This window comes from Pangasianodon hypophthalmus, chromosome 24 (genome assembly GCF_027358585.1).
Source record: "Pangasianodon hypophthalmus isolate fPanHyp1 chromosome 24, fPanHyp1.pri, whole genome shotgun sequence".
NCBI lineage: Eukaryota > Metazoa > Chordata > Actinopteri > Siluriformes > Pangasiidae > Pangasianodon > Pangasianodon hypophthalmus.
In genome coordinates this window covers 18026793-18054698 of record NC_069733.1, presented here as the reverse complement: position 1 = coordinate 18054698, position 27906 = coordinate 18026793, and the positions used below count along the sequence as shown (strand labels likewise).

General features: G+C 37.2%; 1 protein-coding gene and 1 long non-coding RNA gene across 3 annotated transcripts in view; one reads left to right on the top strand and one right to left on the bottom strand.

Annotated features, from left to right (window-relative positions):
- The window catches only part of LOC117595900 (uncharacterized), a 67707-nt gene that overhangs the window by 310 nt on the left and 39491 nt on the right, over positions 1–27906 (top strand). Inside the window, exon 2 of the long non-coding RNA XR_008300864.1 lies at positions 4427–4509. This is a non-coding gene — a long non-coding RNA (uncharacterized LOC117595900). The remainder of the gene's footprint in view (positions 1–4426; positions 4510–27906) is intronic.
- The window catches only part of npffr1l2 (neuropeptide FF receptor 1 like 2), a 47840-nt gene continuing 28255 nt past the window's right edge, over positions 8322–27906 (bottom strand). The window contains exons 2-4 of one of the 2 annotated variants that reach the window (XM_053229235.1): positions 26736–27129; positions 20395–20494; positions 8322–19003 (exon numbers count right to left, since the gene is read on the bottom strand). In XM_053229235.1, coding sequence (XP_053085210.1) covers positions 18016–19003; positions 20395–20494; positions 26736–27105 — 1458 coding nt within the window. In that variant the 5' untranslated portion in view covers positions 27106–27129 and the 3' untranslated portion in view covers positions 8322–18015. Of the gene's footprint in view, positions 19004–20394; positions 20495–26735; positions 27149–27906 lie in introns of those variants that run through there. The other variant, XM_034299175.2, reaches the window with a different exon arrangement.

Genomic DNA, 27906 nt, shown 5'->3' with positions numbered 1-27906 from the left:
TTTGGTTGGGTGTATTTTTAAAAGTAGTCACAGTAAAATATTCACCTTTTTTTAAAAAAAAAAAAATCTGTATTTGTATTTCATGTGGCATGAAGTGGACAGGTTTGTGTGAGACTTTGTGTGAGGTTTGTTTTTTCCTCTCATCCATTCCCACTCACTCATCCATTTTAAGACCAGGTACTTCCTAAAATAGTGTAATATGATACACAGGTTTATTATTTTTCAATTGTACTGATTTATTTACTTTCGTCTTTAACACTGTAACCTAATACAGCATTGAAGGTGGAATGTAATGTATAGTCTGTGTAAGGCTATTAACAGCAGTGCGGTTTGACTCTTTCTTTGCTGGAAAAAAAAAAGCCTAAAAATAGTTATTTTCGCATTAAATATGAAAAACATGACTACTCAACTATTTTTTTAATTACTGGTTGATTAATGAAAATCTGTGCAACCTCTAGTTTGTGGTACATGTGTTTATATGGTCTCTCTCTCTCTCTTTCTCTCTCTCTCTCTCTCTTTCTCTCTACCATAGCATTTAACATTGCATAATTTCATATGTGTTTATTCATAGTGGTAATGTTTGTTGTTATTCCAAAATAGTAAGAAAAAAAAAGAAGTAAAAATGAAGGAATCCCTTCTACATTTGCATTTATTCATTTGACTGATGCTTAAATCCAAACCAAACAAATAAGCAATAACAGGAACTACTTCGATTCACGGATATTCCATAACGTTAAATGTAACTACAAACAGTCATAAAGTATGATGTGTTATTTTTTTAATTAATAAAAACATTGTAATCATTGGGCAAATTTCTGTGGTATAAGAGGAATAAAACGCTTCAGGATGTGCTGTTATAGGAAAATAAGTAACTTCAGCACACCACCTCATCACTGATTATTTTACTGTAACAGCATGACATGGATTTTTTTTTCCTTACATTACGCTTCTGTGTAATTCCACGCGTTATGATTCCATGTAATTGCTTCAGCGTACTCTCACTGGGTAACTCACTGTCTCTAAACTGAATTTTAATCGACTAAAGATATTTTCCATCAGCTCAATTTGAGAATGCCCTGGGGCAGACTGCTTTACTCTCTCTTTTTTTTCCCTCTGATGGATGACATTTTTCAGATGAAAGTGTTAAAACATTTTCGCACAATAGAAAGCCCAGGGGCAAATCTCTGTGTCATGTCTGCTGTTGGTTTTTTTTTTGTTTTTTTTTTAATCGCAGGTTGCTTGACATTACAGAGACCACAGCAGAAGTTCACATAAGGAGTTGAGGTGAAATTTTAATCTATGCAGATCCTTCTGTGGATTTCAGCCTCTCAGTTTCAGTTAAAGGCACCACAGAGAGCAATCATCCGCTGCAAACTCCACTTCAGTTACAATTCATAGAGTGTGTATTATTTTGCAATGAGGATACGGTTTGCTCATTGAGATGACGAGCGGTAAAGCTACTCCAGAGGAGTTCACAGGAGGCTGTTCTAAGCTGATTTATTTGATGGTGTGTTTTTAATTAGACATTGTAAGAGATTAATGTGTAATGTGTAAGCAGAAAACATTACCAGAATGTTCAGTAAGTTCAACAATAGCATTCCTGCAATGTTAGAAAAATATCTTCGGTAATAATAATTTGCTTCACAACGTTATTAGAAAATTCAAATTTTATTTGTCACATGCATAACCATGCATACAACTTGCAGTGAAATGCTTTATACAAGCATTCCGACATAAAATAAGAAAATATAGAAAAATATTAAATATAAAGAAAAATGGATATGTAAAAAATATATGAAGGGATTAAAAAAAAAAACACATTTCCATTGAGATTAAAAAGTGGCATTGAGGAGATGTTAGTTTTGACGTTCCAACAACTAAAAGTGTTTAGGGATAACTTACAAATTAATACACGTTAAAATGTTCTTAGAAAATTTTCTCAGATTGAACTTTATTTTGACCCAAAAGAACCAAAAAGTGGTAAAGCTTTGCTACCCTAAAATTGTTAGTGGTGTAATTGATGTCAAATCTAGAACCCACTGCGAGAACCCTTAATTGTTCTATGTATAACCCTATAACAGTGTTTCCATGTCTGAAAAGGTTCAGAACGGGAACCCTTCTAAAAAAAAGTTTAAGCATCCTTACCTGTACAAAGAACCCCTTTTTCTGAGACTGTAAAGTTACTTTGCTAAAGGATTTCAGCTAAAGGAACTACAGTGAGATCTTAAACACAGTTTTTCTAACTTAAAACTGTAAATAAAGTTTTAACACAAGTTTTTTTTGAACAATTAAAAATAAAGAAACGAAATGTGCAATATTTTGAATATTCAATATTAAAGATTCTGTGATACTGACCATGCTAATTCTTCTGCACAAAATGTCAAGGCTTATACCGTCTTGTTCAACAGGTGTTCAGATGACAGTCCAATGGATTTGATCTAAGGTCAAGTTTTACACATAACTCATGAAATCCTCGAATACACGCTGTCATTAAAGCAAATGGGGGATATACGAAATAATAAGAACTTCTGAAATGCATGTAAGATTCTACTTTTTATTCAGGTTGTTGCTTTTATACAAGAGTTACTGTTATACAGCAACAACAATCTTATATGCATATATACCGTAAATTGTAAAGTAATTACTCAAGTACCAAATGACTTATTTACTCTTACCCAAGTTATTTTCTTTTATTTTTACTTTTGCTTTAACAAAAAAAACCTTCATTTTATTTCCCACACTTTTTCTACTCATGTCCGTTTGTTTTTGTTTGTTGTTTTTGTGTTTGTTAAAGGCGCAATAAAAGTGAATTTCCCCTATGGGGGATCAATAAAGGTACATCTTATGTTATCTTAAAAATCAAACAATTAATTAAATTAACCTTCCAACTTGTCATTCAGTTATTCACCCCAAGACACATTATTCAGGACCTACTCTAAATGATTACAGTAACTGCAGTGAAAATTATAGTCCCATAGGAATGTAACTCTGGACTTGTCAACATGTCCTGGGGGTTTTTAATCGTTTAATGAAATATTAATCATTGACTTGCAGTCTTAAAAGCAATGTTTCTCAGTGTGTACTGAGAGAAATGAGCTGGTTTTAATCCCATCAGTACGGAGCTGAAAGGGCAGCGAGAGAATCACTGAATACACACTTCTCCCTGCTGCTTTGTGAGAAATGTGTTTTGAGGGAAACAAATGAATGCCACATTCATACTCAAGGCTCTTTTCACTCGTCTTTCTGAGTTGGTTTTGAGTTTGAAACAAACAAACAAAAAAAATTAGGTCCCTGTCTGTCTTTTTCCAAGATAAAGTGGCAGAAGAGATGCATTTTTCAACACTTTGTGTAAAAATAGGGAGTTTTTTTTTTTTTTTTTTTTTTACCCACCAATGAAATGAAGAACGTGCAGCAAATACTGAACTGATGTTTTCCTGAGTGCACTTAGAAATGTTTGAAATGGAAAAGTATTGGGGAACTTTGGGACCGTTCAGTTTGTGTTGGTGGAATCACCAGTTTATTTTGAGTCCTCCTCACTCATCCAATTACAGTGTCCCTGGTGAGAAGCTCCTGAATTGATTAAGCTGTTTGCTTCAGACTTCATACAGATTTCCGTCTTCCTGTCATAGCATTTTGGTTAACAACATACTCCTGTTCAAATATGAATGGCATGCACACTTTTTCCACTCAGACATGTAGAGACTACATCCCCTTCTAACAAAACTGTTACTCATAATCCACAGAATGCAGCCCCTGAACTTCACCAAGCCTCATTGGTAATGCAGTTAGCAGTGTATGTTGTGACCTATTGAGAGCAAAACCTTTTGGCCATGAACACCTTTGGCGTGTTTTGTTCAAAAAAAAAAAAAATAAATCTGGACTGCATTAAAATAAAAAGTAAAACGCAAACCCACTGCACAATAAGGAGGTGGACTGTTGACGCTTCAGGGCTGTTTTGCGGCAGGTTAAGATGGAATTATAGATTCTGTTAAGCGCCATGATATTTTAACCTAAATTTCTTTATTTATTTAGTTACTTATTTCCCGGGTGGAACGTAATGAACATGTACTCTCGTTATAATACTTGAGTACATGATTCACTGTGATGGTACTTTTTTTTTTGTGTAATTATTTCATAGCACTTTTATGTGAATTTTTTTAATAAAATATTTAACTTTGGTACCTTTATCACTGTTAGAGAGTAAAAAATTAATTATGCATGTAACCCTGCAAGACTGTAAAGCAGTTAAGAGACGGCATGTGCAAATTTTTAATAATATCATTTTGACAGCCAGTCAAATTAAAGCTTGGTGAAAGTCTATGCTTCAAGCTCTAAAATGCTTAGCAGCAATGTCTGAGACAGAGGAGACAGATGAGCATCAATTGGCTCAATTTATCTCCTATGTTTTGTTTTTAATGCTTCAAAGGAAACATCATGATAGCCTGCAAATTGTATGTGGCGATATCGGCATTTCACAGCTCAACATCTGACCTGCGGAAACCTGTACAGGTAAGCCATTAGCTAGCTGAGTGAGCTCGACTAACTACATTAGCTAGAAAGCATTGTATTGAACGTATGATGTCACCTTGCATATTTGGTAACAAACTAGAAAATACAACATGTTTAGAACAAGATTATTTGTGTCACTTGTAGACATACAAGAAGTAATATACTCAAGTACCAGATGATTTATTTACTCTTGCCTGAGTGATTTTCTTTGTTTTTCCATTTCCATTTGTTTTTTGTTACTTTTTTTTTTGTGTTACTTTCTTTATGTAAAACGACCTTGGTTGTTAGAAAGGCGGAATAAAAATCAAACAGTTAAATAAAGTAAACTTCCAGCTTGTCATTCAGTTATTCACCCCAAGACACATTATTCAAGACCTACTCTAAATGATTACAGTGACTGCAGTAAAAACTGTAGTCACGAGAGTAATATAACTCTGGATTTGTCAACATGTCCTGGGGGTTTTTAATCGTTTAATGAAATTTTAAACATTCACTTGCAGTCTTAAAAGCAATGTTTCTCAGTGTGTACTGAGAGAAATGAGCTGGTTTTAATGCCAACAGTGCGGAGCTGAGAGGGCAGCGAGAGAATCGCTGAATACACACTTCTCCCTGCTGCTTTGTGAGAAATGTGTTTTGAGGGAAACAAATAAATGCCACATTCATACTCGGGGCGCTTTTCACTTGAGCTGGTTTTGAGTTTGTGAAAAAAATTAGGTCACTGTCAATCTGTCTGACTTTTCCCAAGATAAAGTGGCAGAAGAGATGCATTTTTCAACACTGTGTGTAAAAATAGGGAGTTTTTTAAATCACCATTGGAATGAAGAACGTGCAGCAAATACTGATCTGATGTTTTCCTGAGTGCACTTAGAAATGTTTGAACATTTATTCTAATGGGAAAATTATAATAAATGAATAAATAGACTATATGCTCATATACACCTTCTGGGGGCCCCTGGAGGACTAGTGGTTAGGCCAGAGCGCTCTCGCTGCCACAGCCCGGGTTCAATTCCTGGCCAGGAAGGACATCCAGCATATAAACTGTGCCAAATCAAATATGCAGACCAATGACCCGCTGTGGCAACCCCTAACAGGAACAGCCAGAACAACAACAACAACAACAACAATACTCATACACCTCCTAATTTCACTTTTATGTATAAGCTTACCCTGACCTGACCTTCATTATGCACTAAGGTTCTCATTAGAGTCTGAGACCATGTCTGTGCATTTTGAATAGTGAACACTGAGAATTATAATCACTGTGCAACTTTCTTTTTTTTTTTTTTTTTTTTAAAATGTACTGGATAATCTGAAAAAATCTAAATTGCAGGAAAGGTTTCTCTGAGCTGTATATTTTCTTCTTAAAATTACAAATCTTGTTGAAATATTTGGAAATATACAGTAATTATACAGTATTATTTAATTTAATTATACAGTATTATACAGAAATATACAGTTACTATACAGTATAACTCCATCCTTTGAGCTTATAGAGTAATTCTGTGATTTTTAAGATATCATGCCTTAAGATTCTGACCATCATTATTCATATTCCAAGTTCCAGTTTTATTAATGCGTAGACATTACACTACATTCAAAATGGATTTTAAAAACATGTGATAAATACATAAGCACAAACAATAATTAACAGTAAGCATTACTCTGGAATTAAAAACAAGGTGGCCAACATTCATGTTATTTGACCTTGTTGATGAAGGACACATGGAAAGTTATTGGGAAACTTCGGGACACTTCAGTTTGTGTTCATGGAATCACCAGCTTATTTTGAGTTCTCCCACTCGTCCAGTTACAGCGTCCCTGGTGGGCAGCTCCTGAGAGATGATGAAGCTGTTTGCTTCAGACTTCATACAGATTTCCATCTTCCTGTCCTAGAGAGTGCTAAGGGAGAGGGTGCATAGTGCATTTTGTCTAACAACATACTCCCACCCAAGTGTGATACGACATGCACCAACTCCATCGTTTGAGCTTGGGTTAGTGAGCTATGCCACACTGTGGTGGCAATTTAATCTTTCCAGAGACTCTCTGCATGGCTAGCCCTAAGATTTCGTCACACACCTGAAGTTTTTGTGGTAATGCTGATGACACAACTGTGGCACTAAATCTGCTCCTATTTTCAACAGCCTGGACACTTCGGCAGCCTGAGCAAATTTCACATCTGGGATTTTAGTTTATTTATTCTCAGTTGAATGGAATTAGGGCTGTAGTCCAGGACCAAGACCAGGACAGGTCAAGACAGTGTCTTAAGAGGGTCAACACCAAGTCAAGATCCAGTCTAAATATGTAAAAGCGAGACCCTGTCAACATCAAGACCAAAAACCATCAAATGCTTTTCACAACCAGACCTTTACTTAAACTAGTTAGCTTCGTTAGTGTATTGTGCCAATGATTTTGGGCTGTTTTCTAGGAGAAGGAATTACTTCTTGTCAAACGTTGTGCATGTGGAAAGACTACACTAAAATTATTTTTACAAACTCTCTGTTGAGACCAATACCCGAGACAGGGACAAGTAGAAATGCCAAAAAGTCCATACTCAAGTTCTTCATCCCTAGTGATCACCCAAATATTTGGTTTCTCCACCTATTTTTGCTAGTGTAACTTTCCACTGTTTGCCTGATTCTCCCTCAAATACATTTTTAGAGCAAGAAATACACTCTGTATCCAGTTTCATACATAACACACATTTTCATTGCAGAATGCGGCAGCTTTGTGCCTGAAAACAGCTTTGTACTGCAGGCCATGAGTGAAGAATTTGAAGTTTTTATTTTAAGTAATTGCGTCTTTATTTGAGTGAAAAATTCTGATACTTTTTTTTTATCGCTTCTGGTTATTTTAATGTTTTTGTAGCTCACCAGTTTGTTACTGTTTAAGATCTCAAAATCTGTTCAGTACACCTTCAACATGTGAGTCATAATTTCACTTTTGTACAGGAATATTTGTGCCTATTGGCGTCAGTAGGATATCAGTTGACGCTTCGGCCCTGAATGCTTTGAGCCCAGTGCCGAATAAACTTTGCCCTGGAAAAGGCTGTAGTTTTAATGTAGTGTGCTGAAACTTTAGGTGAACCCTGGTGGAGCAAGAGAGGAATGATAACTCACTGTGCAAATCAAAATTCAGACAGAATTCAGACTTGCAGAATAAGAAAAAAGAAATGCATGTATCTAATGCATAATGAAATGAAAATCAATAAATACTAAATATTTAATGCTTGATCTAATACTGCTAGACGGATAGCTGCTGTATAAGACATGCTATGTGAGCATATGTGTGCTGTAGTGATATGGGGGGGTCGTGGTGCGTGTGTGTGTGTGTGTGTGTGTGTGTGTGTGTGTGTGTGTGTGTGTGTGTGGAGATGCATGTTCTCCCTGTGCTTCGGGGGTTTCCTCTGGGTACTCTGGTTTCCTCCTCCAGTCCAAAGACATGTGTTGTAGGCTGACTGGCATCTCTAGATTGTCTGTAGTGTGTGTGTGTGTGTGTGTGTGTGTGTGTGTGTGTGTGTGTGTGTGTGTGTGCAGTTGTGCCCTGAAATGGGTTGGCACCCCATCCAGGGTGTCGCCCGCCTTGTGCCCTGATAGATGGATGGCCGCTTGCTCATTAGGGATCCAAAGATCAATCTACATGCAACGATGTATATATTAAAAGTTCTGTACAAATAAAATTTAATTTAATTCAATCTCCCAGTGAAATGTAGATACAAATTATGAGACAGACACTTGGATCGCAAACTCATTTATTACGAGTACGAACACTGTTGTACAATTACAAATACTTTCAAACACACACAATGACGCCACAAAACTTTTGAAAAGACGAGAACAGTTGCATGTCCTACCTCACGAAACAGACAAAGAGTAATGAAATTTAAATCAATAGTAAACGTTTAAGAGACCAAATATTTTCATGCTGGTGCCATAGCAACAGAGCCTGTTCATTGTTTTAGTAATCTGCACTGAAATTGCTCAAAAAAAATATTTTTTGTTGGAGGTTTTTTTTTAAATTTGTGTAACATAAAAACATTTCATTTATTGAGAAAATGTGGAGGGAAGTGAAGGTTTCACGGATCTCTCTTTGCTTGACAAATCAGATCTTTTTCAAAATGTAATAATAAAAAGAAGAACTGCTGTGCTGTGTGGCAAACAGTCTCTCTATACAGAAACATTTTCTAAAAGACATCACAGAGCTGATACCAGTTATGTAAAGAATAAAGCACTGTGTTTCATGCTGTTATAGGAAGATAATCAATGATAGAATGGCCAAAACCCTGCATTTTTAAAATAATTTAATGACCAACACTTCATACTTTTTATCCATTTATAGTTACATTTAATGTCTGCAAAACAAGTTCTTGTTCAGCTGCATTATAACCAATATTTTTTCTCTCGCATGCTGTTAATACGATTAAAAAATGCAGCTTGTCATGTGACCATGAAACCGCAAAGCATGTCATAAAACTTATAGTTACAGCTTAACCTCTGGCTGTTACAAACCGCTGACACTGGAGACTCCTTCCATAAACGTTAAATGAACATCTCATTACAGAAAACTTCACCTTATCAATGATTGCGCACGTTTTTAACCTTTTTATGTGGTGCATCAACCGTACAAGCCCCTGTGAATGAGCTGTTACTATAGAAACGATAATGTATTAGAAGGAGCGCATTAATTACTACTGCAAGTCAATGCCTTCAGATTCAAGAATTCAACAACACTTTGGTACAAATGCATTTTTAAGAAATTCCTAAAAGAATTGTAAAGTTACGATCATCATAACTGGTAGAGAGAGTGTGTTCACTGTGATGTTCTCTCAACCATATGGATATATATCCTCAGGGAAATTGATGTCAGCTAGTAAATTAGAATCGAATGATTGACTTAAAAACATTAGTTGGTTGTTTGCATGTGAGAGTTTTAATTTTAGGTGCTGAACTAGAATGGTGTACAACAATTACATGATGCATAACATGGAAGGTTCAGTTCTTCTTTAAGGTGCTCGATTGTTAACCAAATAACAAAAAATTGCAATAATAACCACAATAATGACTTAGCATGTAGTATAGTGATATTTTCATGCAGAACCTCTTCTCATGTTCTCTTGGAGTCAACATTTTCCTGGATTTCTCTTGTTCACTTTCAACTAAACAACCCCTGCTGTATAAAACTAAATAACAGCAATTTGATCAATAGAGGAAATTCCACTTTCTGTACAAAGTCTAAAATTTTCTATTTATAGAATAATTCCACTACTACACATCCTAATAATTCTATATTTGTAGACTATTTGCTTTGGAAATGTGTATCTTACTGTAATACAGCGTTCACAAGGCAGTGTCCTGGTGGACAGTAAATTATAATTTAACTGAAAAAAAAAAAAGCATAGGGCTTGTAAGGATCAGCATTTTTTTTTAACAAATTGATTCAGTCATTGTTGGTGGGGTTTTTTTTTTTCCACCTTTGACTGATTTTAAAGCCATAAATACTCCGAGTCCAACATGGATAACAGACTTGCATTCAACCAGCCACTTACGTTCAAATCATACAAGTCAAACATTTTTGAACACCCTACATTTGATCATTTTTTGTTTAAATACTCAAATATGAAAATCGAACCAATAGGCGTGCATGAATAGTGAAATGTTTATTAATAATATTTAACGAATTGAGAAATGTTCGGAAAAAATATATGTACAGTAGATCTACATTCATGTAACTGGAAAAGACCCAATTATTTATTTAAGTGTTTATTTAATTTAATTTATTTTATTTTACATAAATACAAGAAGGTTTTCATTTAAAAGCATAGTTAAACAGCAGCAAAGCAGAAGTCTGGAAACTACTTATATATCTACTGATATGTAGTTTCTTATTTTTCATTACAGTTTAATCACCTCAGTCCAAAAACAATGACACAGAACAGTAATTAAATAAGGAAAGCTAAATCTGCTTGGAACATAACTACTTAGATCCTAATGAAACTGTAAATGAATGCTTTATTATTGAAGGCAAGCACATTGGGAGAGTAAAGCTGTTCAGCCTTTAAATAAAAGACTCATAAACAGCACTAGTATTAGCTGTAAAACATAAATCTGTGATGTGCTTTGTACAGAATAAAACATTCCATGTTGTGCTGTTATGGGAAAATAATCAGTGACTGCGTGGTGTGATGAAGTGGAGTTACAGTTGCTTCTCTGAAGCTGCTTATTTTCCTATAACAGCACATCCTGAAGTGTTTTATTTCTCTTAAACCCCAGCAGTTTGCTAATGGTTACAATATTTTATTTATTAAAGAATGATGCATAATACTTTTTATCCATTGATAGTTACATTTAATTTTGTGGAACATCTGAGAAACAAATTAGTTCCTGCTCTCACTTCCTGTTGAAGTTAGTACGACAAATGTTACCGAGAAACCACAAAGTGTAAAACTCCTTTTTCCTGAAGATGTCGGAAAACCTAAAGTTGCAGCTTCACCTCTGACTGTTACAAAGCGCTGATACTGGAGACTCCTTCCATACATGTTAAACATCTCCTTACAGAAAACTTCACCACATCAACAATTACACAATTTTTTTAAATCCGTTTTTTAAAAACGATAAAGTATCAGAATGAGCTGCTGTATTACTACATACAGTATTAAAATACACTGAGCACAATAACACTGAGCTTTATTCCTCACAATAAACCTGATGAAGCATTGTCAAAGCACAGCAGTTCTCAGGCCTTTCATGCACTTGTACTCATTCACTGCTTGCTACTTCAATTAACAACTAATTAAAGTCAATCCTGCTTTTGTCCTGAGTCCGACAGCTCTGTGCTATACAAAGCACAGTGTGACATCTTGACTACTTGCAGAGAAATTAAGGAAATCATTTAATTAAAAACAATTTGGCCCAAAAAAGAAGAAAACAGCACATTTATTGTGTGCTACTTCTACAACACTGTCATGCATATAATTAAACTTCAAAACCAGTTTAATTAAATTTGTGTAGAGACTGCATAACATTGCTGCCTTACAACTTAAGGGTTCGATTCTGAGCTCGGGTTAATGTCTGTGTCGAGTTTTGCTTTTTCCTCCCTGTGTCTGTTTGGGTTTCCTCTGGGTTCTCGGGTTTTCTCCTACTTCCCAAAAACATGCAGGTAGCTGGATTGACGATACGCTAGGTGTGAATGTGTTTCTTGTTGCCTTGCAATGGGCTAACTTCTTTTCCAGGATGTATTCACTCCTCACACCCAGTCTTCCCTGGATAGATTCCAGATCCACCTCCACTCCTACATTCCCCGAAAATGTAGAACTTACGAGATGCGACGAGGAAATCAGTTTATTTGGGGAGTTTATGAAAACGTCCTCAGTGAAGCTCATCATGCAAGAATTTAAAATATAAACTAGTTTGGATTTGTTTAACCCCTTTCATGGCCCTGCATAATTCCATATGTGTATAAACAATCAGTTATTTGCTGAACTTGCATATAAGCTTAATTTAAAGCAGGCATTGTGTAGTGCCACGTTAGCCATGTCTTATAAATGAAACTCCTGCTATAACTTTTTAATTATACAATATGTAAATCCTACAGGTCGGTTTGCAGTTACAGCTAAATTTAGTGTTTCTGCAGATGAAACTTCAAGCTCATTCTTCAAATGTTTCCACTAGTTCTACATTGTAATTAGTTTCTTACTAATAATTCTCTTAAATTCCACATGATTATTAGATCAGAACTACAGCAGCAGAAGAAAGAAAGTACTGTGCAAAGGTCTTGGGCACAAACAAAGAAAATACTGTAATGCAATTATGCCTTCAAAAACAATGAAACTAAACGTTTTCTACCTTTTGAAAATGTAATATAAAGAACGGGAAATGGCAATAAACTAAACAAATGAAGACTTCTGCACAGTAGTATATATGTAGAAAATCATGACTAATATTAATATGCAATTATTTATCAGTGATTAACAGAACTCCAGCTCAGTATTGCAGAGGAGAATATGTTCTCAACTGACATAACCAGCTTAATCGATATTATTAACAGTAATCACTTTATTCTGTTCTGGTGGATCTGAAGAGTATCCCAGGAACACTGGGCAAAATGAGGAAATACACTCTGGATGGAAAACCAGTCCATTCTGCTGTGGGAGGACCACAGAGAACTCGGAGGAACCTGGGAGAACATGCACAGAAACTCCACACGGCTCAGGATAATGTTGCTGCCGTGTGCTTTCAAGTTGGGCCATTTACAAACACCTCAAAAGCTGCAACAATATATGCAAGTAATTTATAACAGCTTGTCAACTGCAATACATGTAAGGCCTAAACATTAAATTGCTAGCCAGCCAGGTAAGTAGTGAATATATTCCCACAGTTGCATGCTAGTTATTGACCTTGTCTCATGCACATTACTGTTTCCTTGCCCAACAACCTGACATGGTCTCTTAAACACATGCATAATGTTTTGAATACAAAAAAAGAAACCCATCATTCAAGACTCTTTTGATCAAAAACTCAGGTAATTTATGTACATTCATTTGTCAGATACGTTTATCCATAGCAACAGAAGAAGAAAGTACTCCAAACATAGAGCTGAGCAGTTGAAGTTTAAAAGCCTCGCTCAAGGGCACAGCAATGGCTCTCTATTGTCAAAAGCCATGACGCACCAAGCAGAAGTCTAAAAGCCCGCACCAGCCAGGATTGATTTCTGTGAAAAGTCACTCTCAAACACACCGCAAAGGTGACAGGTGATGGCCGACATGCACAGATGTTGTGCACCTACGTGAAAGGAAATAACTCGGCATGCCAGCAGGGGGCACTATTCTGTAGTCGTGATTGGAAAAAAGACAACTGAAAGCATTTTCACAGAAAAAAAGACTATGTCGATAACCATGCAGTGGTGAACTAATTTTCTATGTTGTTTGGTGTGGTGGGATGTGGTTTGCAACACAGCCAAGCTAGCAATTTTACGTTTAACATGCTGAATCAGCTCTTACAAAGGCCAACTACGAGAGATGACACATCACACCTTCCTGTGGATGAAAATAGGCTTGGTGCAGGGCTTCTGATTTCAGAACTGGCAACTTAATTTCAAAAGTTATGTCAATATTAATGAGAAAGTTCCTTGTATATCAGGTTATGCAGATTATCAGAATCACCAGAATCTACAAAAATTTTTTAACATAAATTGCAGATTATAAATAATGTCATCAATTGCAAAGGAAATATTCTGTGTATTCAGACTCTGGTTAAGCAGGTACTAAAGTCGATTTTCTGAGCTCCCCATTTAGATTATTAAAATCACCTGCATGCAAAATTTATGTCAGTAGTTATGCAGGGAAAGTTCTGCATATTTAGAGTTGAGTTCTGCAGGTGCATGCCTTCAAAGTTGACAAATTTTTGTTTGAATAGAAACGTCCGAGGCATGAGTTTCAATGGCATTTATACGACTTGCCTTAAAGCCTGAAAACACTCAGGGAAAGAAAATGCAGACTAGAGAAGGAAATAACTTTTTTTTTTTTTTCTTTGCAGTCAAATATAACATTTTGTACCATAAAAGCAAGATACAAAAACAATGGCAAAATGGAAAAATAAGCAGACTAATATGATGATATATGAATGAGAAAATGGCAACCATTTAATAAATCTAATCATAGTCTGGTATATTGCTGCATGAATAGTCCTAGTTGTAATTATCACATCAATCACAGAAAATTTGGTTTAATTCAATTATTAGGGTTGGGGGTTGAGTGCTGTAGCTTGCAAGTGTTTTGACCATGGCTTGGTGTGTCAGGGCTTAACTGCTAAACCACCACTGTCCCCTGGCATTTAAGCTAAAACTCTGATTTGCCACTAGACACATTCACAAATAGTCACGGCACTTATTTCACAATAGATTTAGCAATGCCAAAGCTAATGGTTTTCCCTGCCTTGTGTGTGTGTTTTATAGTGAATGAAACAGGTACATTACAAGATACCCACAAAAGGCACATAAATGCATGCTTATAGTCCTTTCAGAAAGTATTGAAATGGCAAGGCCAAAAAAAGCAAGCCATTTTGAAGTTGAGAAAAGACGGGAACTCAATCAGAGCCATTGCACAAGCTTTGGGCATAGTCAATACAACAATGTGGATTGTCCCAAAAAAGAAAGAAACCACTGGTGTACTAACAACCAGACATTGAACAGGTTGGCCAAGGAAAACAACAGCAGTTGATGATAAACATTGTGAGAGCTGTGAAGAAAAGCCCAAAAACAGCACAGTGCCATCACCAACAACCTCCACCGTTCGAAGAAGACTTTCAGAGAAAAAATGTAGAGGCCATACTACAAGATGCGAACCACTCCTCAGCCGTACGAATCAGAAGGCCAAATTGTAATTCACAAAGAAATACAGAGATGAGCCACAAAAGTTCTGGAACCGAGATTAACTTCTACCAAAGTGTGGAGAAAGAAAGGATCTGCTCATGATCCAAAACATGTGAGCTCTTAAGTCAAGCACGCTGGGTGTAGTGTCATGGCTTGGGCTTGCAAGGCTGCTTCTGGGACAATCTCACTCATTTTTACTGATGATGGAACTCATGATGGTAGCAGCAGAATGAATTCAGAAAGTCTACAGAAACAATCTGTCTTCAATGTACGTAGAAATGCATCCAATCTAATTGGGAGGAACTTCATCATGCAGCAAGACAATGCTCCAAAACACACTGCCAACTCAACAAAGGGCTTCATCGAGTGGAAAAGTGGAAGGATTTAGACTGGCCAAGTCAATCACCAGATCTTAACCCAATTGAGCAGCATTTCACTTCCTGAAGAGGAGACTGAAGGAAGAAACCCACCAAAACATCTACTTTAAGAAGTTGTGCTACAAGCTTGGAAAAGCATCACAAAAGAAGAATGCAAGAGTTTGGTGATGTCAGTGGGTCACCGGCTTGATGCAGATATCGCAACCAAATATTGACTGTTATTTACTTTATCTGTTCCAATATTTTTGCTCACCTGAAAATTGGGTGGTCTGCCACCTAAGGTGCCATGATCATGATCACTCAAACCCAGATGTCTTCAGTGTATAGCAAAAACAAAAGAATTGGCCTTGCTGTACCAGTACTTTCAGAGGGGACTGTAGATATATACATTCTAGCTCAATTTCATGATTTATACCTGAGTAAATCTTTTTATTACATATTTTTTCCCTTTTAATCTGGCTCTCTAAATAAACCAGATACAAAGGCATACACCAAATAATAGATGATACTAATGCGAGTTTGGGCTGCCATTTGCATTTAAGGCTTGCTCTTCCACATGATGGGCACAAGCTCTATAATCTACATCCAATTAAATGTCAGCGTTTTGATGCACCAATTGCTACCACTTGCTGTTATGCAAAAATAACTCTTTGTCACCAGAACTATCTCCAGTTCTGTTTTCAGGATTACACAAACATCATGTTTGTTTGTCTTTTCTTCACCCCCCTTATTTTCATCCAAGGTCTGACAATAGAACTGTCACCAGTCTAGCCTCTCAACTTAAATAAATCTCTTACATATTTTGACCAGTGTTTCTTTATTGATTCTAAATGATTGTCTGCTATCTTGATCGAAAGTGTCTAGGCAAACATGAAACCCAGTGAAGTTACTTTGCAGCTTTTATAACACACTCCAACCTTGGGTTTGACAAAATAGGAAAATACCTATTATCAGGTTGAACAGCTGGATGCAGATGACGACCACTGAATACTTTTTTTGCTCAAATGAAAAGCTCTTTAGAATGTAGAAAAATAGAAAGTACCACATGAACTTCAACAATGCCCCCCCCCCCTTCCTATTCTGAAATAGTTGAATATTTAGATACCATCATGCTCCTGACCAGATATTTAAACATATACAAAGAAAATCTATAAGTGATGATTAATCACTTTAAAATATGATCCCTTTCTATCGATTGTATCTATTATATATCTATTGTCTTTCTAAGCTTGCATTAATTCTCCTAAGAGGTCAGGGAGTCAACTCTTATGCTGGTCTTGTAGTTTGAAAGCTGATGACTACAATGTTACACCTTTCTCAGAGGGTTCTTCTCATCTCATTAGAATACAGTTCAGAATTTATACCAGGATTGCTGCCATTTGGCAAACAAGTCTCAGCATTTGTTCAATCTGGTTGCTGAACTGTGAAATTGTGTCCTTTACTGGTCCCAAGCCTGACTCATGGTCACAGCAATGTGACTGAGTATGTCCAGGTCCTCCATCTGCAGTCCTGTTTATCACACAACCCCTTTTGTCATTTTGGCCACCTTGGACCTGGCATCATCGTTGCTGACAGAGCTGCTCAAACTGCAGCTGCCACTTTCTGCTCAACTGGCCTTGTTCTGTAGTTGCTCAGGTTATAGCTGGTGTTTGCTGATTCACAGCTGGTCTCTCAGCTAATTCACAGTCATGCTAATTGAATTGATCTTGTAGCGGTCCACTCTATACAGGACCTTTTGGTCCATGACCTTTTAAAAGTCAGTGGTCATGTTATGGACCTTTTGTCAATACTCATCCCGGGAATGCTGATAGGATGGGTCACTGCCACATAGGTCCTCCAATCAGAACAGGGGTGGAAAAAGTATAGAGAAACTGTACTTACGTAAAAGTATAGACACTTTCAGTTAAAAGTGTGGAGGCAAAAATCCACTTTTTGAGTGAATGTCAAAAGTATCTACATTTAAACATACTCAAGTATTCAAGAGTAATGTTTTTTTTTTTAATTAATTAATTCTGAATATTCTGCTAACTTGGACAAATTATTATAGTGTTTGGCTTGCTGGTTAGATAATGTTTAATAACCTTGTTGGAGTGAATGCTAAGTTGACATTAGCAATAAAAACAAAACTAGCTAGCAAATTTTCAAAGGTCAGTATTTCTTTTTTTTTTTTTTCCATGGGAGGCAAAGGAGCCATGTCCTTGGTAAATGTGAATCATTGGTAAATCCTGCATATTACATGGCTTGATCACTTTAATGTGTCATAATATTAATAATAATAATTCAGTCCATTTAAGTAAGCAAAAACAAAACTGATTGGCGTAGCAGCTGGGTGAGAGCAGCTAGGTTTTTTTTTTTTTTTTTGAAAATTTATTTAAGTATGAGTACAGTTATTCAATATTTGCAATAATGCTTGAGTAAAGTACAAATCTTCTAAAATATTACTTACGTACACTAACAAAGTACAATTACTCAAGTATTTTCCACCCTTGATCTCGAAGCCTTTTTGGTTTTTGTCCTGTAGTTAATCTTTAGGCTTTTGTTTTTAAAAAAATTTCATTACAGTGGCTGAATACTGAAAGCATATCCGTTAAATGTCCCACGTCTGAATCCCAGTTATGCCAGTGGGATTGATTGTACTAGTCCTCTGTCTGCAGGTCCTGTGGATTTGCACCCCTGTATGCATCCTGGAAATGGCTGTGAGTAGTTTTAGGCCTTTGTTGAAAAATAATATAATACAATTTAAATTACTGTTGCTGCATACTAGTCTCTACTGGTCCCAGGCCTGACTGACAGTCATGCCAATGGGACTGATCTTCTCCAGGTCCTCCATTTGCAGTCCTTTTTGGCTCGCAACCCCTTTCGTCTGAATGGCCATCTCAGATCTGGCATCATCCATGCTGGCAGAGCTGCTGAGCCTGCATCCGCCCCTCCTCTGCCCGTCATCCATGCTGGCTCTGCAGTTCTTTAAGTTACCATCAGTGTACACCCTGTTTCTGGCTCCAAAGGCCAGTGTGTTTGAGTTCACCACCGTCTCTCTCCTGTCTTCCCTGCCTGGTCTGTGAGCCCTTCTGCTCCCTGTGGGCATGATAAAACAGCAGCAGCACCATGAATGGGTCCTGCACACTGCCTGGAAGCCTCGCTTGAAGTTCTCATTGTAGTAGCCATAGATGATTGGGTTGACACTGGAATTCGAGAAAGCCAGCCAATGTGCGAATGGGAACACGTAGCCAGCGAGGAGCTCGAGCTCCTCCTGTTCCAGACCTCCGTAGTCCGTCAGTAGCGTGAGGATCCATAAGGGGAGCCAGGAGAGCATAAAAAGGAGGGCCACCACAATCAACATTTTGATCACCTTGATCTTTTTGTGTGAGATAAGTGGCCTGGCAGCATTCTGACCCCCGCCACTTTCCTGCTGGTCATTCCCGGAAATGACAGAAGTGGTGTAAAGCTTGATGCCGATGCGGCCGTACATGAGCGTGATGACTGTGAGTGGGATCAGGTAGATGTGGGCGAACAGGACCGTAGTGTAGACTTTCCTCATGTGAGGGTTGGCCCAGTTCTCAAAGCAAGACAAGAGTGGGTATGTGTGGTTGTAGTCCAGGTTGTGCACCATGAAGTGATGCTTGACATGCTCCACAGTCAGCGTGGCTGCCGAAGGGCACATAATCACCAATGCCAGCACCCAAATCATCGCTATGGTCACCTTGGCAACCAGCAAGGTCAGTTTGGGCTGGAAAGGGTAGACGATGCAGCGAAACCTGAAGGGAATTATAAGACGCATTCATGATTAATTAGAACTGATGTTCTTCTACAACATTCTTATGAATACAGAGCCTTGTACCGCCAAAACCCTTGCATATATTGGTGGCTAGTTTTTTTTTTTCGCTGGCTGTATGGCAAGCAGCAATAAGTAAACAGCAGCACAAAAGGTTGGTGTTAGTCTACTTGATAGTTAGCAGATCCTGCATTTATTTTTCAACAAGAGTCCACAGTCCCACTTTCTTATTTTCTATTGAATCACAAGGCCGAGGTTTGTGAATTCATAGATTTTAGTTTACCTGGATAAGTGAAATAGGAATGGGAAATGAAAGTAAACACTACTGGCATTCAAAGTGACAAACAAATAGAAATGTTTTTGCGGGGAAAAAAGAAAAAAAAAAAACTAACTTACAATAAGCTGCTTATACAAGCAGTATATCACACCAATCACATTCACACTCGTAATTACTTCAAAAGTAATTATCATACACCTGTCAACAATGATGTGATTCTGATTAACCTCAAATATAGATCAGATCATCTTTGTTAGACAGCTGAAGATGAAGAAAAATTTTTACTTTCCAGCATGATAACAACCCAAAGCACAAATCCAAATCAACAAAAGAACAGCTTCAGAAGATGAGCAGTTTTGGAATTGCCCAGTCTGAGCCTAGATCTAAATCCTATTAAAAACCTGTGGAATGACTTGAGGGCTTGCAGTCTGATAGATCTGGAGCATTTTTGCAAGGAAGAGTTGAATAAATTTGCCAAATCTGGATGTGCTAATTTGGTAGTCTCTTACCCAACAACGCTGAGTGCTGTGTTACAAGCAAAAGGTGCTCTAACATGGTATTAGTTAAGGGTTGTGCAAACTTATGCAGTCAGGTTATTGTAAGTTTTTTCTTTTTTTTCCCCTAAAACATTTTTTGTTTTTCATTTGAATTTTGCAGGTTGCTTCATTTATTTACAAAAAAAACCCCTGCAATTTTAATGGGGTTGTATAGACTTTTCATATCCACTGTATGTTCCTCCACCAAAGTCGATGCTATTTTTATTTTCTGTTTACAACGCTACCAAACCCTCTGCTCCGCTCTGATTTCCCATCTAGTCATCACTTTAATAAGCTGCTTTTAATAATTAAACCTGGTGACTCATTACAGACCTTGGGTCATTTTACAAATAGCCTCTCTGACATTCATTATATGTTTTTTGTTATTGTAAATATTTCTTTTATGTAGACCTAAGCCAATTAGTTTTCAGATGTAAGGAATGTGTTATCAATGGAGGGCAATTTTTATGATCATAGCTCCCCTTTTGTACTTCTTTCCAACCTCTTATTACTTTAATATCAAGACCAAAACAGGTATGACATTATCATGTCAGAACAAACCTGTCTACGGCGATGGCCACTAGAGTGAAGATGGAGGCTGCGACGGACATTCCCTGCACCAAGCCACTCATCTTACACACCATGTTCGAGAAGGGCCAACCTGAGAGAAACAAAAAAAGAAACATGAAAGAACATGAACATATAACACAGACACAAAGGGTACATTTTATTGGTCCGTTTATTTCAAAATACAAATTACTAATTGATCGGGATTGTGACGAGTCAGAAGGTAGAGGCACGTGTTCCTGCACGTGCAGCAAGCAGACACTGAAGACCGTAACAGAAGTTCTGCCATTTATCACTCCTAATAAAGACATACAAGTGATAGTCAAACACTCAATTCTATGATTCACCAGCTGTGGCTCACTCTGCTCCTACATTGTCCACATTTTCTGTCTAATACAGTGGAATGACGTCTGTTCTCTCTGGGAACTAGACATACTGTCTGAGTTTGATGACTCACACTATATAGTACTCATTGAAACTGAGAGTTAGTGGTAGCACAGAAGATGAAGTTCTGCACTAGAGACCAGAAGGTCATGAGGTTAAAATATTTTGGACCGTCAAACAAGGGTGCAAAATATTTGATGTTCTGCTTGAAACTAGATAAAAGTGTCTGGCAAATGAAGAAGTGTTTTTCAGAGGACATGGTTCTTCATTTTTAAAAAATTTTTTTATTTAATTTAAATGAAGCAGTATAAGTCGTACCATTACAGCATGAATTACCCTTCCATTTTCTTTTTTTTTTTTTTGGTTACAGAATGCAAAGATTGTCTTAGGTTAGAAAATTAACTCATTTACTTCTCTTTTCAGAGCATTATAAGAGGCAAAAGAAATTCTGAAAAGACCTTGGAATGCTCAGATACACATAGTTTATTTTTAAAATTTATATATATATATATATTACCTGGCCTAGCTGCGGGGACTGAAAAAGTGCTGCCCTTGAGAGAATGGAGAAAATATTTGGTTTAAAAAAGCTGACTGCTGAATGTGTAAGGGAGTCACATTTTTTTCTGGTGTTGAAACTAATGAATAGTGCAGACAAAAGTGGTGAGATAATATCTTCTTAAAGAGATTACCTACTTGGGTAACTGTAAAACCTTAAACATGTCATAGAAAGAATGGACTTAAGAACTACTTCTGCAATTTTTAGGGTTCAGTAATACATTATCAAGTGGTCTCATCAGTGAAAAAATATTAAACATACACACTTTATAGACAGACAAGCAACTGCATTCATGATTTTCTATTTTTTAAATGTTTCAAGGGGTTCATGCTGTGTTTCCTCCAAATGGCAAACATAGTAACAAGAAAAGCTGTAACTTTCGTTCAAACCAAAGATCAGTAAAGATCCATGTTATGGACGTGTGTGAAAAATGGATCAGCACAAATATAGGGGGTGCATCTCTGTGAGTAATCACCTGACGTGGATGCCACTAGCTGCGTTTACATGGACACTAATAATCCGACTAGAAGCACAATCAGATCTAAAAAGTCACATGTAAACACATCAATCGGAATGAATTGGCCAAAACCGATTAAAATTTCATTCGCATCGTAAGGGGTGGTTTAAACCTTTTCTAATCCGATGGAGAGGACGTGTAAACACTTCATCGGGCTGAAAATCAAACCAGATAGTTCTGCGCATGTGCAATGACGTACAAATCACGTAATGACGTATGACGCACGGCTGTGAGCGGTATTGGGGCTCTGACCGTAGCCTCACCAGGTGCCATGTTCCCCTCCACCACTGAGCAGAGTGTCATAAATGACTGTCGTGTCATCCTAAAATTCTCCTTCCACTCCTCGTCTGTGAAGTGGTGCAAGACGACATTGTCCCACCGGTCCTTGCTTCAGACCCTCATCCACAGACGCCTTGTTCTGGGCTCGGGAAGGGGCATTTTAATTGCTTGATAAATACACGCAGTACCGCACAAAACATCACGCGCTCGACGTCTTCTAATTAGCAGCTGAAATAGGCAAATGTTAAGTCTGCTTTTTAAAACGAAAAAAAAAAAATGGCAAGAGAGCGGCTGCTACTATCTGCGTGTTGGAACGGCTGGAAACGTGTAATCGTGCACTGTGCGCATGTCAGAAGATCAAATCCGATTCCGTCATGTAAACTCGCATATCAACCCGATTACTTTATTCAGCGTTCTTGTAAACACTGCGATCGGATTAATCAATCTGATTGAATCCGATTGAATCAAAAAGTGTCCATGTAAACGTGACTACTGATAGGCTGTATAAATCTACGGTCTGGCCTAGAAAGGAATCGGCCACAGTGTCACTTCTTGCGTCTTCACAGTATTCTGTATATTTTTCTTGAAACTGTTGTTGGTGCTGTTGCACTCAGTTCCACAAAAATCCAGAATAATCCACTTTTTGAACAAATAATTTGCCGTAGATGTGGTGTTCCACACAGACAAACTGATGAAGGTTGAAATACTGTAACGCTGTTTAAGGAAACGGCACTAGGGGGCCAGTGGCAAGTGAACCTGGGGATAGACAAGTATGACTGAGATGTCGGTTGTAATGTAGCGGTAATTGTTCAATGTGCATTATTGATTAAATAAAGGTTCTGGATTGTTCGCCTATCTGCCGTGTGGACCTTTCCGTTTCTTTGCTTAAACACTGTTGAACGTATTTGCCCGCAAATACACCACAGTAGATGACAAATGAAACATTGTTAATGTCTTTTTACATCAATAACCTTGTATTAATGTCTGCTAGCATATTTATTTCAGCTGTCCCTGTAGAAAATACTTGAGTAATTGTACTTCATTATAATACTTAAGTATTATTTGGGGGTATTTGTACTTTACTATAATACTGTAAAGAATCATGAATCAGTTTATTACCTGTGGTGACCTTCTCATGCTACACAATGTAGTTAGCGCTATAGCTATCTGTGTGTTTAAATGTGGATAATCCACCAGACTGCAGTGTGGAACTTGAGGATGAGCCCTATTTCAATATCCTCGAGTAAGAAAAGACTTGTATAAAATTAGGTGTCTCATTTATGAACGCCACCTCATTTGAAAAAGCTTGTTGAAGTAAGTTTGGCTAATTTGCTGTGCTAACTGACTATAATAAGTTAACCTGTTTTCTTTGCTAATGCCAGGTTAGGCTAGCATTGATTCAAGTAGCTAACATAATTGGCTAGACACCAAGTCAAATTCTAGATAATGGTAAATATTGGTTATTGACATTAATCAATTAGTCATACATATGACCAGCAAACCTACAGAGGTCAAATGATGATTTCAGGCAAAACAATATAGTTGCTTTAAAATAGAAATGTTAAACAAGTAATAAAGATGAGAATATTTTTGACACATTAGCTATACTTTCACTTAAGTATAATTTCGCTGTACCTTTTCCACCACTGCTTGGCACAACTACAGTGAGCTTAGTTACTAAAAAAAATTTAACCTCTTAACTTTCTCCCAGCTGTCTCATTTTATAACATACATGATTTTCTAATAATTTCTTGAGTTATGTGAATTCCAGTGAGAGAAATAAAAACTGTAGGTCATTATAAACTCAGTCAGTCCGTATATTCTTGGAGGAATGTTAAATTTGAAGTGGCTTGGAACTCGTCGCTTAACACAAGGACCGCTTATTCATAAGGCCTCAGAACAATAATTAGTCACAGACATAACCATAATGTGACATACTGTTCTCAAAGTCATCAAATTCATACCATCACATTCTTTCCACCATTTTTTGCACTTTAATTGCTTTAAAAAGTTTGAAAGATGAAAGTTTCATTTCGTAATCACACAATATGGGTCAACCATCTGATATTTCCAGTTACAGTGCTAGACAAATAACAGCTCTCTCACATCAGGAAACAAGAAAAAACAAACCGAGATGAAATTAAGATCTGTGCTAATTACTGTTATTTGTATTAGTGGTGTGTCATGCTAATCAGCTGGTTACCTCCGAACTCCTGCGAACATGTTATTATGAGAGAAACCAAGAGAAAAGTTTCTGTACTGTAAAAATCTCTGTGCTGTACATGTTCAATCTATTTCAGGTTAGGCACTACAGGTGACTAGGGTTATTTCTTAAAACAACGGATACCACAATTAATCTTTTTTTTACGCTTTGTATTGAAACTTCACAATACATTTCCAGTATGTATATAAATGAGGCTTTCTCTAATATGTGTAAAATTGCAGACTTATTGGAACCAATAACCTTTGGATGATACTTAAAATGTTTACTTTTTTAATTTCATTGTAAAAACACCCTACAGAGAAAAAAGGCTTTTACAGTACAGGTTGTTGGAATTTAATGTTTTTTGTTTTGTTTTTTTATTCAAGAAAATATCAAGAAAACGTTTATGTAATTTTTCCCTTATAATCTATCAAACTCTATCCTTAACTCTAAACTCTATCTCATAAACTCTAAAGAATTTATCTGTAATAGGTTTCTAATTCAGGCTAAAAATGAACATGCACAATTTCATGAATGTAGGTTACCTACAAACTTAGTTTTTATTTTTGTTTTTTTTTGTTCTTTTTGTTCTGAATATAAAAAACATTGATTTTGGAAAAATATATTAGGACATGTGATGTAATGCTGCCTTCGACTAAAGCTTGGAATTTCCAACTTTCAACTAGGAAAAAAAGAAACAAAGAAAACGGTCCCAACGTCAACTCAGAATTCCGACTCAGAAAGTCGGGATGGTGTCCTCGATTCCGAGTTCAGCAAGTGACGTCAAGTCAAAATGGCCGCTCACACTTCTTTACCTTTAAATGAGTTTTGTTGTATATACTAGTCTTTATTTTAGATCAATCAACATGCAGCTATATTTGATTATTAGATCTATAACACTCACTATGCAGTTCACCATTTTGAGGAGGAAAACATACATCACATTGCTGATGGTAGCTGGCTACGTAGTTGCTGAGAAAATATGAACATCCATGTTTTGCTTCCCACTTTGTAGCCAAGAACACACAGAGGTCAAAAATGACACGAGTTCTGACTTCCTGTTTCCGAGGCAAGTCAAACAGAGCATAATTGTGCCTAGCGGGTGAAGCTTAAAGCCGTCTTCAAAATTGCTAAGTTTCAGAAAATGCAATTAGACACAAGTGGACAAAAATGGTGTTTGAGAGAAGACTTGCTATAGATGCAGTTTAAATGTGCCAAGTCCTATACTTTTTACTCACATTCTCGGTGTTGATTGCTTTTATTTTGGTTTAAAAAGTGGTGTGTCTGAGCGCTGGAGATAAAGCGTATGGTAATCTTTCTGCTTTTCATCTATTCATTCTGTGGAATCTCGGACGCGCCTTGCCCTTGAATTGGTGATGAGTGGCACTTTGTAGGATAATAGTGTTGAAATTATTCGCACGGGTGACTCAAAGCAGGAAGTGACACCTGCAGTTTGCTGTTTTTCCTCTGTCATGCATTCTCTCACCCATTCATCACTTTATATTTCTTCGTATAGGTTCCCCATGAATCAACACATTGGCTCTAGAAAGCATTGTTAAAAATATCCTAATGGAGCACTTTTCCCTTTGAGCAGGTATGAGAGGTAATTTTTTTCCCCTTCCCTTTTGTATTATTGAATAAGTCATGTGTTCATGCAGCCTACTCTCAGGGAAGTCGCTATTCATTTTTAACGAAAGCTAGTTAGCTTCTGCAAAATTCAGTAATAATTCAAACGCAGACATTTGAGTTAGAATTTAGATGATTATTAATTAGAATTTGGTTGTTACGTTGCATTAGATCACAGCACTGTTCACTGCATTCTCGATGCTGATAGGCTAAAAGTTGTTGCTTAATGAACTTGTTTTAATACGTTATCCTTTCTATAGCAAAAGATTAAAAAAAGGATTGTTGAAATGGTGAAGTTTTCTATAAAGAGACATTTATGTAACATTTATGGAAAGAGTCTCGAGTGTCAGCGCTTTGTAACAGTCAGAGGTAAAGCCGTAACTATAAGTTTAACGACATTTTCAGGATAAAGGCCTTTTTTTTTGTCTTATAAACTTCAGGAGAGAGGAAAAACAAGAGAAGGTGGTGAGAGAACGTTTGTTTATGGCTACTATATCGCATGTGATAACAGGAACTAACATTAAATGTAACTATAGATGGATAAACAGTATGATGTGGTAATCTTTACTAAATAAAAAAATGTAATCACTGGCAAATTGCTGTGGTATAAGAGGAATAAAACACTTCAGGACATGTAACAGTAACCACGCTTCATCTCACCTGTCACTGGTTATTTTCCTATTACAGCATGACACAGAGTGTTTTTAATCCCTTACATAATGGTAAGTTTGATGGTGAGTTAATGTTTAGGATTATTAGTAAAATGTTACCTGTGATGAGATTATCCACCAGCGTAGTCGGGATGCAGAAAACCCCCACCAGCAGGTCGCTCACGGCCAGATTAAAGATGAACAGGTTGGTGACTGTTCTCATGTGCCGGTTCTCCAGCACAATGAGACAAACCAGGCCATTTCCCACCATGCAGAGCAGGAAGATGAAGAGGTAGGCCATGGTCAGGCTGGCTGCCACAGGCAGAGAGTGCTGGTAGTATGGGTAGTAGGTGATGCTGGTGAGGTTGGTGGTGTTGCTGGTGGAAACGTTTAGGAGGCTTGAATTCATATAGAGATCTGACAGGTCTGATAAGGCCTCAGTCTCTGTGAAGGCCAAAGGCATGCTGTCCCAGATATCCAGAGAATTCATCACTGTATGTGTACCAGACAAGACCTGATAACACACACAGACACAGAGCATTCAATAAAAATAAATATATAACTGCACCAGTTATATATTATGAAGTGCATCTCACATTTGCTTTGGTGTGGAAATTTGTACCGACTGAGGTGGAGACAGACTGAAGAACTGCCCTGATGTACTCATGTTGTAGTGATCGCAAAACAACTTCATAGCCTTCCTGTAAGAGTGAACCAGTATCTCAGTGGTTTTAGGAGACTTTTGATTGATTTTGCCAAATATTAGGATCCTTTGAAGATCACTAATTTGAACCTAAAATGCAGACTGCCTGTTGTTATTGCCCTATTTTGGTTTCGCTAGGCAACATCCTCTTTGACACCTCACCTTGCTAGGCAAAGGTACGTAAAGGTACTCAAGGATGTATAAGTAAAAATGTTTGTAAAACAAATTGGTAACAATTTGCACAACTTTGTTTGTATGTAAAGTTATGAAGATTAGGATTAGCAGGGAAAGACACAAATCCACCTACTGTAAATTATCAGGTCTAAATAATCAGTTTTGCTATTCAGAGCCTCCACTGATTGAAGAACATTACCTAAACCTATACTGGCTCCCATGTGTAGAGCTAATCCAGGCTAACTTTCATATTCAAACCTCAGAGTACTTCATGAGGAACATGGACACAAACCCACCTCAGGTGTTCTGTCCAGCTCTGACCTTATGTTAGATCAGCTGTGATTAAATAAAACAAATCCCACTTGACTGACAGCACTGTTGCCTCACATGAAGGATGGCAAGGAGAATACAACA